The sequence below is a fragment of the Ursus arctos genome, unplaced genomic scaffold (genome assembly GCF_023065955.2).
Source record: "Ursus arctos isolate Adak ecotype North America unplaced genomic scaffold, UrsArc2.0 scaffold_3, whole genome shotgun sequence".
Classification (NCBI taxonomy): Eukaryota; Metazoa; Chordata; class Mammalia; order Carnivora; family Ursidae; genus Ursus; species Ursus arctos.
Window position 1 is genome coordinate 99,091,251 of NW_026622985.1, and position 14,915 is coordinate 99,106,165.

Here is a 14,915-nt window from a genome sequence, read left to right on the forward strand (position 1 = left end):
TGTTCCCCACAGAGGCTACACTCCCTGACTTCCAGCCAGACTGGCCTCTGAGCTGCAACCCCCCCCCCCACAAGTCCAGGAACAAAGGGATGGCATCAAAAGTCACTGTCTTTTGCAAGAATGTTGTCAAAAGCTGTGGTGCACTCTGTCCTATATTTTTTCTGTGTCTGCAGGGTTCTGTCCATCCTCTGTCCTTCCGCATCTTTTTTTTCTTTTTCCCCTTTGTGTCTCAGATGCTCTTTCTTTTCGTTCCTCTTTTCTTTCTTTTCCCTCTTCCTCTTTTTTTTCTATTTCTCTTTTTCACTTATTTTCATTATAATTTTTAAGTACACGAGGAGAATATTTTATACCTATGTCTTTAAAAGACCCGAAAAGAAATAAAGTAGCTGCTTCATTTTTCGGGCCCTGCACCTGCTGTGCTGCGAAGGTTAAGGGTGGCCTGACGTAGCGTTTCCGTCATTATCTCTACTCTGTCGTTTGAGATTAAACATGTGTGTCTCTGCGCAAGGCCCTGGGCTAGAGGAGGTGGGTGGGTGGAGACAAGGATTAATGAAACAAGTTGATTCTTGGGGGCCTTTCCACGCAGATCTAAAGAAGCATGCATTTGCATGACCTCTGTTCTTCAGTGGGGGCTCTGCGGGCAGGGAGCCCCAGGTGGGAAGGGGAGAAGGGTGATAAGACTCAGAGAGGGACGTCCCACAGCCCCTGAAAGGCAGACACCATTAGAAAACGTGGGAAGTAGCGTCCTTGCTCAGCAGCGAACAGGCTGAGCAATGACAGTCTGGCGGGCAGTCCGGGGAGGTCCGCATCCTGGCGCAGGTGGTCTGGGAGCGTTGGAAGGCTGTGGCGTAGGGACCCAGGAGAAAGACAGGGAGCAGGCCATAGAGCCCTTGACTCAATGCTCCAGCCTTTACACGGCTGGAAACGGAAAGGGATGGGATTTTTGAGGACAGGCCTGCGCGCTCTAGGAAAATAAATGACCAACACGAGGAGGATTGGGAGGAGGGAAAGGTTGCAGGCAAGGAGCCCCCCGGGACTGCTTCCGGCCCCCGTGAAGCGGAAGCAGGTCCTGGTGAAGGCAACGATTAGGGTGACCCGGGGTCCCGTGACGGAAGCAAAATTGACGAGCCCGGGCCGCATCGTTCGCGTGCGGGCAGACGAGCTCGCCCCTCCGGCTGGCTGCCTGGGGCGCGGGCGCGGACGGATCTCACTCGGCCCCAGTCGGGAGGCGTAGCAGGCCGTGGAGTGGAAACCCGGGGTTCCTTCGAGGAAGAGGGCGCTGCAAGGTGCACGCAGGGTGAACGAAATAAGAAGGGATATTTGAGTGCTTACTATGCAAACACGACACACATCTCCTTATTTAATTGAAATCCTGTGAGCGGCAGTTACTTTATATTCTTCTAACTTTGCAGGTGAAAAAACAGGTTTATAGAGGCTAAGATATCTTTTTCTGAGTTACAGCTGGTAGCCGAGAGTCTCCAGGGCTGAACTCGGCTTTGTCGAATTCCAAGCTACCTCGTTTCTAGGTCGCCTACGGGGTCCGGCTGCGGCCAGCGGGCCAGCGGCCCAGCGGCCCAGGACCCAGGAGGGTGCCGCAGCGGGGGGCATGGGGTCCCCACCGGGGTACGTGAGCCCACCACTGCAGGTCCTGGGGGCCACTGCACATTGCCCAGAAGTAAGGCTTACGCACGCAAAATACGGAGTCAGGGGAGCTGCACGCAGCCCGCGCTGTGCCCGCAGTGGAATGACCTGTTGTCAAGGTGAAAGACTTTTCTCGGTGGCAGGTCCCCTCTGCTCTGTAGTAGCTGCATTTCCTTCTGGCTCTTAGAACAGGTGCGGGAGCGCTACCTGCGTCCATCCACGTCCATCCGTGCAGACGGTGGCTGCTGTCCCCGCGAGGACGGCCAGGCCCGCGCGCCCTCCTTCCTCCTGGGCTGGGAAGGGCGGGTTCGGACCCTCATCTACCTGAGCCTCCTGGGGGTTGCACGCAGTGTCCCTGTGACTCTAATCTTTTCAACGTCTGGCTTTGGTTTTATCGTTACTAGTCTTGTTTTTCTCGTCCTCGTTTTCCTTTATGAGGAGATTTGCCCAAAACCCCCAGTGGATATATTTAGGCTTCCTGCTGTTCATTTCCTTTCCACTACGTGATCATTTGGGGCCTTCTATCATTCTGCATCTCTTTCTTCCACTAATGGCCACCTTTCCTTTCCCGCATTAATAATCACACACGTATTTATCTATTACATGAAAACAGGACACCAGCCCTTAGATAAGTGTCTCGCCAGCAACATGCCTACAATCTGATACATACGGGGTTGTCATAAATGTGGACCAATATTTTTTAAAGCCAGGATAATATTATTAAAAATTGTGTTAGTGATTATGACTAAATAGCCCCAAAAAATGTGAAATGTAAACTACACAGCAACCTCCCCAGCGACAGTAGGCGCAAACGTTATAGATTCAGTGTTGGCCCGTCGAGCTCACTCGTGTATCAGAATCGTAATATGCTCTGAATCGTGTCCCTGTGACAACAGCATTTAAATATCAAGAAATCAATCAACAAAACCCATTACGACTACAAAATAACAGAAAAAGCCTTATGATTATATCACAAGACGCTGAAAGCCTTATCTGGTAAAGCTCATCAGCAACTTCTAATAAAATTTCTGGGTAAGATGAGAGTGAAAACCTGCTTAAATATGATAAAAACCATTTACCAGAAGCCAACTAGCAGTGAAACTCATCCTCAATGGCAAACAGTAAGACCATTTCAATTATCGTCAGGCCGGAGTGCTCACCATCGCTATTCATATTTAATGTGTTCTTGGAGATAGCAGGGTATGCGGGACACAAGCAAACTAAGAGATGGGGAGAGGAGCTAGAAAATGGAAGAAAAAGCTCTCTCTTTTCCTGGTAACATAATTCTATCCCTAGAAAATCTAAAAGATGTTAGTTTAAATAAGCTGCAATTAATAAGAAAAAATATTCCCTATGGCCACCTACAAGAAATATGTAAATAAATCAGTAGCTTTCTCTTCGCCATCATAAGTACCTAGAAGTGTGACTAGTCCATTCGCCGTATGAACAAAAACCATAGAGTCCTATAATAAATCTAAGAGCTGCATAAAACTTAAAGTGAACTATAAGGTCTTTCTGAATATTTGAAAAAATGTAAAGGTATAACATAATCTTAGATAAGAAGACTATTAAATATGCTAAATCTCTTAAAATTGATATCAGACTTTAATATAATCCCAATTATAACTATGGAAGAAATTTAATGTTAGACGTTTGATAAAATATCGTAATTGCCACAAACCCCTGAATGTAGCCATAAAAACTTTTAAATGTATGGTAATGTGTACTCGTTTGCCTGACACGCAAGAAAGAATTGCACTCAGCTCAGTAACACCTAACACTTTTGAGTACTTGTGATGTGCCAGGCATTGGAATGACTTCATTGAATTTTCACATCAGTCATGGGTCACAGATATTATCTCCATTTTACAGAGGCACAGAGAAGGTAAGAAATTTCTGAATTTCACATAGTAAGAGGTGTAAGCAGCATACACATCACAGGCTTTTTGAATCCATGGTATAAGGTCAAAACCCTCCACGTTAGTATGGGAACAGCACAGAGGGGGTTGCAAGACTACAGAAATCAGACAGACGTTCCAGTGTCATTCAGTATTTGATACACCAGGGGAATTGGTGGCATAATTAGAAGACAGTGCCAGGGCGCCTGAGTGGCTCAGTCCATCAAGCGTCTGCCTTCAGCTCAGGTCATGATCCCAGGATCCTTGGATGGAGTCTCGCATCGGACTCCCCACTCAGCAGGGAGTCCATTTCCCCCTCTGATCCTACCCCCTCTCATGCTCTCTCTCTCTCACTCTCTCTCTCAAATAAATAAATAAAATCTTAAAAAAAAAAAAAAGGAAGGAAGGAAGGAAAACACTGCCGGCACACCTAACACTATCTACAAGGAGATAATGTTGATTTCACAAATGTATGAAATTAAATTCCACTTGGAGTAAAAGTTTAATGTTAGAAAGAAAACTCATTGCTTGGTTTAGCACAAAAGAGACAAATTTGCCAAAATATGATTTCCAGAAGCTGTAAAAAAGAGCCTTGTTTAACTTCCATATAAATGTCTTAAATTTTTAAAATTAAAAGGCAAAATTCAATAGACAAATAGCAGACAATATTTGCAGTCTAGGGAACAAATGAAAGGCTAATATCTACAGACTACAAAGACTTCTTCCAAATTGATCAGGAAAGGACAAATAATCTGGTAGAAAATGGACAGGAATATTGCGGGAATTGACCTCAGGCAAACCTGAAACCATGGCCCGCTTTGTTCGGGAGATTTATCCCGATTCAAATAGTCTTGGAGCAAATGTTCACGAATGTGCTAGGTGGTCTTGCATCCATTATTTGCGCCTGGTGAAAGGGTGGACCCACAGCCTACAATTTCCACAGTCCTTGGTGGCTTGGGGACCGGGATGGTTGGAAGTGCATGAAACTATTCCTCAGACTGACAGTGAGGGGCTTCTCAAAAGAGCATAACAAAATCCTCACTGTCTCAGCTTCTATCAGTTATATCATTATATATATCACTCAGCTTATATCACAGTTTATATCAGCCTTTGTCAAGGAATGTGACCCAGAGTAATTTCTGAGTGTAGAAGGCCACACTCTTTCCTGGTTTCTGTTGGATTATCTTTATATCAGTAACATCATGGCCACTATTATAACAACGAGGATTATGTGCGGATATATCCGTTCACCTATTCAGCAAACATTTATGGAGCCTCTCTTCTGTGCCAGTCCCTGTTAGGCACTGGGAATACGGGTATGAGAAAACAAACTACACTTCTCTTCTTTTTTTTTTTTTTAAGATTTTATTTATTTATTTGACAGAGATAGAGACAGCCAGCGAGAGAGGGAACACAAGCAGGGGGAGTGGGAGAGGAAGAAGCAGGCTCATAGCGGAGAAGCCTGATGTGGGGCTTGATCCCAGAACTCTGGGATCACGCCCTGAGCCGAAGGCAGACGCTTAACCGCTGTGCCACCCAGGCGCCCCTACACTTCTCTTCTTGACATTTGGTCCTGGCCATGAGAATTTAAGATGATCAGAATTATCCTCCTAAAATAAACAACTATAAAGCAGGACAACATAGGAGGGAAACACCAATTTTCATACTTTGGACAATAGGCAGTTCATAGCTGTGATCCCTGAGAGAAGGAAAACAAATTAAATGAGCACAGCTGTCACCTGAGCATTCTGCATAAATGTTATTGCTGGACTTCACAAAGAGGAAAACTCAAGCCTTCCATCTTGCTGAGTCAAGGAGACAGACCAGAGTTTTGGGGGGTGGGGAGAAAATGGCTACAGTTTGTAGGACAGAGGGCCCAAGAAGGGGAAGCTAACTAGAGAATGTTCAAAAAATCTGCATGGGGTTCTCTTTAAGACTTGGGTTGGTTATTGATCCTTATACATAAAGAGTGAAACACCACAAGTCAGGATAAAAGAAAGTTTCAAGTGAAGAACGATTATTGGACCCTGTAAGGTGAAAAATTCCCAGAGCTCATGCACTGCCAGGAATCATTTCCGTTTCTCCAAGCCACAAGACATTAAGACTCTGGAAGAGCAACCCCATAGGAGGGTCGAGTGAGCCCTAAAATGATGCTATTATAGACCAACCTTTAAAACATCTAAAAATAAACTTTGAAAGAATAAAGTTAATCCTCATATAATTAGCCGCCTGTCATAAAAAGTCCAGCATTCTTTGCAGAAACATGAAAAATCCAAGACTCAACAAGAGAAAATTCAAAAAACCTTTTGTTCATTTTTTTTTAAATTACTGTATAAACAAAGAAGCAGGGAAATATGACCTATAATAAGGAGAGAAGTTAGCCAATAGAAACAGACCCACAAATAACAGAGATAATAGAATTAGTAGAAAAACATATTAAAACTGCCATGATAAATGTGTTCCAGCTGCCCAAGGATATAAAGAAAACCATGAGCACGATGATAAGAAAAATTAAAGATTATAAAACATGCTAATACAATTTCTAGAGATTAAAAATGAAATATAAAATTTTTTAAAAAATCTCTCGATTAACAACACACTGAACACTATAGGGAAGCTGAGGAGGAAACCCTGAACTTTGAGAACAATAGAAGGTCTCCAAAAAGGGCACGTGGGGGGCTCAGTCGGTTAAGCGTCTGCCTTCAGCTCAGGTCATGATCCCCGAGTCCCAGGATTGAGCCCCGTGTCGGGCTCCCTGCTCAGCAGAGAGCTTGCTTCTCCCTCTTCCCTCACCTCACTTGTGCTCTTTCTCGCTCTCTCTCTCTCCAATAAAAAAATTAAATCTTGAAAGAAAGAGAGAAGGAAGGAAGGAAGGAAGGAAGGAAGGAAGGAAGGAAGGAAGGAAGGAAGAAGAGAAAGAAAGAAAGAAAGAAAGAAAGAAAGAAAGAAAGAAAGAAAGAAAGAAAGAAAGAAAGAAAAAAGAAAAGAAAGAAAGGAAAGGGGAAGGAAGGAAGACACCAAAGCATGTGATAATCAGGTTACTGAAAACTAGTGAAAAAGAGACTATTTTCATGGCAGCCAAGGAAAGAGACATATTATGTACAGAAAAACAACAGTGACAGCACACTCCTTACCAGACATTTTGCAAGTCAGGAGACAGCGGAATGGCATCTTTAAAGCCCTGGGAAAGAAATAAAAGTGCCAATGTAGAATTCTACATGCAACAGAAATATCTTCCAACACTAGAGATAAAGAAACTGGAGACAGAATCTGAGAGCATTCACTGGCCACACACTGGCACTGTGAGAAACTGAAAGGAAGTTCTTTGGAGTAAGAAAGGTTACACCAGCTGAAACTTTGCATCTACGTAATGGAATGAGGACTGCCAGGAATGGTACATAAGGTCAACATGGAGCTGAGCTTTTGGTGGAAACTTAAAGAAAATGAATTAACTAGTCCTGAAAAAGTACATGTCTTTTAATAAAAGGGTCCATTAAATAATGTGGTGAAAATGGCCAGCTCCTTCTAATGTTAACTTATATAAGACTTCTAATTCTTTTCTCCAATGCTACACGTTGACTAAAAGACGCAAACATATACACATAAAATCTTTGAAACATGTTAGGATTTTCTTGGGTAGGACACACACAGGAGCAGAAATCTGATACAATATGGGTTGGGAGGTAACTACAGTATAAAGGACAGGTTTCCCGTATCATTACGTCCATAAGCTCCCCTATTACCCCTAGAGGAGTCAAAGGTTAGTTTTAAAAAGCAAGACCCAATTATAAGCCTTCTATGATATATACTTTCAATATGAAGACATAGGTTAAAATTAAATGGATGTAAAAAGATATTCTCTCCAAACACTAACCAAAGGAAAGCTGGAACGGTTATATTAATATCAAAGTAGACTACGGAATAGCCCTTATTACCAGAAATAAAAATAAATATTCCATAATGATAAAGGAGTCAGTTCTTTAAGAAGGCATAAGAGTCCTGAAGGTGGGCACGTGTTCTGATGAGCACTGGGTGTTATACACATACTATATGGTGATGAATTATTGAGCTCTACATCTGAAAATAATGTACTATATTGGCTAATTGAATTTAAATAAACAATGTAAACACTACAACAAAAACTTATGTTGTACTGTATGCTGGCTAACTGAACATAATAAAAAAATAAAATAAATTTTTAAAAATAATATAAAAGTAAATTTTAAAAAAGAACCCTGAAGGCATATGCCACTAGCAATAGAGCTATAAGACCTGAAGCAACATTCGGTTGATCCAAAACCAAAAGTGGACAAACCCACATGAAAGTTGGAGACTCCAGCAGACCTGAGTACTTGATAGAACATGTAGGAAAAAAGACCAGTACAGATACCCAAATCTTGAAAACACTATTAACCAACGACCTGACAGACATTGGTCGATCACACCATCACCAACAGCTAACAACACGTCCATTGTACGTGCACATGCAATATTCACCGAAACCGATAAACGTCTGGGCCATTAAGCAAGTCTCAACATATCTCCAAGCTGAGAATTATACAAAGGATAGTCTCTAACAAATACATAATTAAACTAGAAATAACAGTAGGAAAATATCTGGAATGTAGCCTGATGATTAAAAATTAAACAACCTGCTTTTAAGGGGCAAGTCAGCCAAAGAAGAAATCAGATGGAAATTAGATAATATTCTGAAATGAAGGAAAATTAGGATGTATAATATCAAAATTTATGATGTGCAGGTAGGCAGCACTTACAGGAAAAATTATAGCTTTAAGTACTCGTATGATAAAGTTTCACCTAAAGAAACTAGAAGAAAAAAAGAGAAATTAAATATAATTACACAGAAGAAAGGCAATAAAGAGGAGAAATCAATTGCATGGGAAAGAAAAAATAGAGGAAAAACAAAAAACACCAAAGCCGGTTTTTGGAAAAGATGAATAAAATTGGTCAAGAACAAACACAAAAGACAAATACCAGTAATAGGAACAGAAGACGGTCCATCAGTACAGGTATGGAAAGAATAATGGAAAATATTAGCAAATGCCTTACAGCAATAAATTTGACAATGAAATGAAAATAAATAAATGAAATGAAAAAGACCTTGAAAGATACAAATTATCACAGTTCACTAAAAATGAAACAGGTACCCCAATAGTCCTACATCAATATAAAAAATCGAGTTGATAGAAAAAAAGCTCCACATATAGAAACCTCAAGGTGCAAATGGCTTCACTGGTGAATTCGGTGGTTAAGAAAAACATTACATCAGTTCTGCACAAACCTACAAAACAAGCAGAAGAGGAAGATGCTTCCCAAGTCATTTTTAGGCTAGCACTGCCCCCAAATAAGCAGATGAAGTTATTAGCAGAAAAGAAAACCACAGAATAATTCCCCTCATGAACACAGGCACAAAAATCCTCCACAAAATAGCAGTCCAGTCCAGCAATATATAAGGACTAATACATCATGGCCAAATAGAGTTTATCCAAGAAATGCAAGTTTGCTTCAACATTTGAACATCAAACAATGTAATTTACCATTTCAACAGACTAGAAAAAGCAAAACAACATAATCATCTCAGTAAATACAGAAAAAGCATTTGAGATTATTCAACCCTCGTTATAAAACTCAACATCCATTATAAAAATTCTGAGCAAACTGGAAATAGACAGGAACGTCTTCACTCGATAAAGACGTCTGCAAAGCACCGGCCCCTAACCCACCAAATAGTGAGGAGTGAACGCCTTCTCCCTAAGATCGGGGGAAGCGAGGCGTCCACCCTCGTGACTCCTACTGGTCATTGCACTAGCGGTTCTCTAGAGTGTAATCGGGCTCTAAAAAGAAGCAAAAACACATCCAGTTAAGAAAGGAAGAAAACTCTTTAGTCACAGAAAATATGATTACATAGAAAATTCTAAAGAATCTACAAAAAAATTGCTAGAACAATTAATGAAATTGAGCAGGGTTGCAGAACATAAGTTCAGGTTACCAAAATTAGTTCTACTTCTGTCTGTTAGCAATAAACAACTGGATATTGAGACATGTATATTTTATATATACAAAACGTAAGTAGTACCAAATACTTTGGGATACACATTTAACAAAATATGGGCAAGAGCTGTACCCTGGAATCTACAAAGCATTGCTGAGAGAAGCAATGAACCACGGAACATTACATCAAAAACTAATGATGTGCTGTATGGTGACTAACATAATAATAAAAAATAATAATAAAATTTAAAAAATAAAAACATCTTGAAGAATCTTGAAAAAAAAAGCGAGCTGCAAAATAATGTGTAGAATGTGATTCTCTTTTAGGAACCCGTCTGCTTAATGTGGCTTCTAAGCGTACAAAGGAGCAAGGGAACCTGTGTTTAAAGACAAGAGAGGATGGGAGTCTTATGGGGAAGGGATTACTGGTTTTCATCTTTACTTCCATTGATTTGTTTCCATAGATACCGTAAGAATTGCTTTGCTGCAACTTAAAAAAAAAGTGAATAAAATGTGAAAAAGTATCAACCACCTGAATATTATTTGGCAAAGAAAGGGTGTTGCCGTCTTTAACACACTTGAGCGAATTCGCTGCATACGAATTTTATTAGCAGGTTTTGAAAACGGCACCAGCAAGATTCTGAGCTGTGTAATTTATATGTAACACTCTAAAATCCTTTGTTGGTTTGTTTGTTTGTTTTTCTCTTAGGAATCATTAAGAGCCATCCGATATGAAATATCCCCGGATAAGGAGTATGCCCTGTTTTCATACAATGTGGAGCCAGTGAGTACCGCTCTTTTCTGTCTATAAAAAAATTTTCTCTCTCTCTCTTTTGAGACCTTATTAAGTATTTTCCCTTGAACCTTCATTCTTAGTGATCTTGGAATCCTGAAAACAGTGGGTGAGTCCTGAATTACTCTCTTTTTATGCCACACTGCCACCTAGGAGAGAAAAGAGGTACAACAATCCCTTTGGCAGGGAAAGAAAAAATCACTCCTTTTAGGGCAATATCATAGGATTTTCCTGAGGGAGAGGGTGAGAAGTTGTCTTTTTATAGAGATTTATCTTACCCTTTTGTGCAATCATTTTTCTTCCCATTTTCTCAATCATACCATAAATTTTATCCTGAGAACAAAAAGCAACTGCCAGGTTCTCCCTAAACTAAAATAAAATGTTAATTATCTCCTAGCCATTGTAGTATTCTAGAGAAGACGTGAAATATCACTTTCATTATATAAACCCCTGTTTTTAGCACTTCATTTCTGAGTCTCCCATAAAACTGCACCAGGATTTTCCATAAAATCTCACCCTGGGCTTTAAGCAGCGCCTAAAACTAGCTCTTTTTTTTTTTTTTTTTTCTTTTTGTCCTTTAACAGGCTCATACTTTAAAATTCATCTTGGCTCTTTAATTTTAAATGAGCTAGAAGGTGAAATGTATTTGTGTCAGTGAAGCAGATGTTCAGCTTACAAGAGATTAGCAACTTTAGAAACGTGCATTCGTGGCACTTCATTCTCTAGCAAGTAAAAGATAGAATTCCACTGCCTTTCCCGTTCTTGTGAGACCATTCTGTCCAGAGTTCTGTGACGCTTCTGTGAGCTCGAAGGGTACCCGCATTGGCTTCCCAGCCTGAATAGCTTCCGGGTCGGTCTGAGAGGCTCTTGCCCCGGCAGGAGGAGGGCAAGCTTGTGGAGTCATGCCCCCAGGAGCCGCTGGCAGATTAGTTCACATGGAGGCCCAAGCCCAATCCTAGAACTTCTAGAATTTCTTTCAAGAGTTATTTGAATCCTGTATTATGCACTGGAGACTTCCATTTTTTTCCTCGAAATGTAGATCTTTTAAAAAAAGAACTTTATCTTCACTTTTCCATTTTCTGATTTGTTAGTGTCCATTACATAAAAGTTTTCATTTTTCCACCCACATTCTGTGGGACAGCTGGTCCTCGTTATGTATTGGATTGGGGATGGTGAGTGGAGCAGACATGGTAAAAGGCAGCTTTCAGCCTTGGGATTCTGCGTGTCCCATGCCCACCCCTGTGCTCGCCTGTTTCAGCTTCAAGCACATGGATATGGTGTACACGGAGCCCAGAGTACTTTGGTCCTTTCACGGAAACTACCAAAAATGTAATCTCTACACTTGAGTAAGAGAAAAAACTCAGTAGATCCTTGAAGGACTTTCCTAGGGATGGGTAGTGGCTTTGTGCTGGGTTTCTCCGGGAGACACCGCCAACACCCGAGTGAGAAATGCCTAGAAAGACAGGTTTCAGATCATCTTACTCTAGAACATCTTTTAGCAATAGGAGCAGCCCTACGATGGGAGCTTCCTGCTTCTGGAAGCCGTCAGAACTTCCAAATCTCACAGAAGAGATTCTCCCATCTGCTCCATGGGAGCACGTGGGTCCATCCAGGCTTCTGTGGTTCTGTGCGTGGTAGACCTCGCCACCACTTTCCCTTGTCTTTCCCGACGCTCCTTCTGCAAGAGCGCCCTGGGCTCCCGTTCCCAGTGGTGGCTGTTTTGGTGAAGAATTCTTGGCTAAATGTGAGTCTTCACCGTAGAACGCGGGCGGCAAACAGGAACCTTGAAAGAACGCTCTCTCACCACGCAGCATCCGTTCGCCTTTGGAGTAGGACTGTGTTGTCTGTTTCCTCACCCGAGGAAAAGTGTAAGACATTGAAAGCCGATTTAGTGAACAAGAAAAATAATTTAAGTATTGAAAATGTGTGCGCTACGTAAAAAATCTGTGGAAATGGATACTTTAAATTTGAATCAAAGGAGCATCCCTCCCTTGTTTTCAAGTAGTGAGCAGTTCCCATTGTACGACTAAGCAAGGGTTCTGCTCCGCGGGAAACCTTAGTCCTCTGATGTCCACCAAGGAGACTCGAGTTAGGTATTAGGAATAACTGCCTAACTGGATAAGCTGAGATGCAGATACTTTTAGAAAAGGCGGTGGGTTGCAAGGGAAGCGTCTAGGTCTCTAATACTGGAGAAAGTGGAACAAACCAGGACTTCCTGCTTTGTTGTTAGTGTCGATATAATCATTCCTGGATATTCTAAATATATATATATATATACATATATATATATATATATATATATAGTTTCTATATTCAAATATATTTAAGAACTCTAGTTTAAGTACAATTAAATAAGTTTCTCTATTGCAGGATGTTTTGAAACTTTTTTATATTCTCGTGAGGGTTATACACTATTTCCCTAGTGGGTATTACAATATGTGATTCCTGTCTAAGGGTAAGGAAACTAGAGTTCTGTCTTTGGGTCTGCGTTTATCACTCTCTTATCTGTGTGCTTCAAAGGCAGCCAGGATACCTTCTTTCTAGGAACTAACTCAACTCTTCATTGAAAAGACGATCATAAAAACTATTCTTCTATGAACAAACTATCCAATTACCAGGCATCTCTCATGTGATAGAATAAATGTTTCATTTGCAATAAAATTTCAGTATATTGGATTAGAGCTTCACCCCAGAAATCCAAATATTGCACATTCTCTTCCGACCGCCGCTTCTCTCTGCTGCCTGCCCACAGTGGACTTGCAAGTCAGATGGACCCAGGCTCAAGTTCAGTCCCCTGCCTCTTTTGAGCCCAGCTTCTCAACTTAAACAAGGGTCAGGGATGCCTGGGTGGCTCAGTCGTTAAGCATCTGCCTTCAGCTCAGTTCATGATCCCAGGGTCCTGGGATCGAGTTCCACATCAGGCTCCCTGCTCAGCGGGGAGTCCGCTTCTCCCTCTCCTTCTGCCCCTCCCCCTGCTTGCACTTGCTTGCTCTCTGACAAATAAACAAACAAACAAGGGGTCAGTGTGTGTCTAGCCGTGCTGCCAGGGGGACCAAATGTGATAGCACGTGGGAAACACTTAGCTGGCAAACCATAGGTGCCCCGACAACAGTGTCCTTCTCCAGGGCCTGGACACAGGGCTTTTTCCTCAGGAAGATTCAAGCTTCTTCTAGTCCATGGTTATGTCTCCAGTTACTCTTTTATTAAAAAAAAAAAAAAAACTTGGGCACTAATATGTGCAAAAGAGATACGCTACTTACATCACAGAGCCTGGACCATAGTCATGGAAGCATGCCAACCAGGCCACATAGAACTGCCAAGAGGAGTTTTATCAGCATCAAACAAAAGGATTTGGCCCAGTGAGGTAGACCCAGAAAGGCTTCCAGAATGCATTGCAACTTCAGCTGGACTCTGACAGAGTCCTTACAGTCTGAGGGTGTGTGGTGAATAAGAGGTAACAAACAGAAGCCCAGTGCAGCTAGAGAGAAGATGGGGTTCACCCATCAGATTTGGGGCTACAAGAAGGGTGCCGGTATCTTGAGCTGTTCACGGGTTTGCTTTTGCAATTGAGTTTCAAGTGACTCTGGGACATTTAATAAGAGTTTATAATTTACAAATCAATAACTGGAAAGATGGGTGTGAATTTCCTAAGCAGTGTCTGGAATGGAGACAATCCTTAAAGTAATTAACTTAAAGGAGGAAAATACAACCATGGGTGTGATTGACGTGACCCACGGGGACAATTACAGGAAAGGTATGGAAGTGAAGAAGGCCTGAGACTGGGTCTTGCAGAAATTCGATACATTGTAAAGCTTATAAAGGATAAATCTTCCAAGAAGTAAGAAGAGAGGCTGAATGGAGAGGAGAAAAGGCAACAAAGCAACTTATTATGTGTGTAACAGAAAGGAAATGCTCCCAAGAGGAGGGAAAGCCCCTCACTGTGGCCCCTGAAGCTTGTAGCAGCGGGTAGGCTCAGCCCCCAGGTAGGTCTTCCTTCTCTCCAGGCAATCTCACTACTCCGGGTGGCGTGAGGTGCCATCCGCAAGGTGCTGAAGTCCTAGTTCATGTTTCTGTTCACCTTTCCTCTGAGCCCCAGGGGGACTGCTGTGCCATCAGATTGGTCCCCGTCGTGACCAACTTGCTCTGGATGCCTTTGGCCCTTCTGTAGAGCCATGTACACGTTAGAAGTCTACGTGGGGGCTGAAAGAGGGAGGGTTACCCCTCAGCCTCTGTCTTCCAGCCCTGAAGGGTAGCCCAACCCTACGAGCGCCAGCAAGCACACTTGTAGCTTGCATATTTTTGAGCACAGAGAGGCTCCGTGGCTGTGTCCAGAACTAGGTGTGAGGCCCTCCCCAGCTGCACCCACTAGGGGCTGCTTGAACCTTGGCAGTGGCTCGAGTAGGAGGGCTGGTAGGGCGACCCACGCGGACAGGGCTGGGAGCGAGCGAGAAACGAGAACACATGGCCCAGGAGTCTGGATACAGAGAGTGAGACAGTGTCTTGAGGACAATGAGAGTGGAAGGAGGGATATTTGAAGTTTAATTTTATAATAGTAACTGGTGTGTCTTCCT

The 14,915-nt window shown here is 42.3% G+C and overlaps 1 protein-coding gene across 2 annotated transcripts in view; it reads left to right on the forward strand.

Annotated features, from left to right (window-relative positions):
* The window catches only part of DPP6 (dipeptidyl peptidase like 6), an 883,822-nt gene that overhangs the window by 619,832 nt on the left and 249,075 nt on the right, over window positions 1–14,915 (forward strand). For both annotated transcript variants that reach the window (XM_044392285.3, XM_044392287.3), the window contains exon 5: window positions 10,261–10,335. In XM_044392285.3, the coding sequence (XP_044248220.2) occupies window positions 10,261–10,335 (75 nt within the window). The remainder of the gene's footprint in view (window positions 1–10,260; window positions 10,336–14,915) is intronic.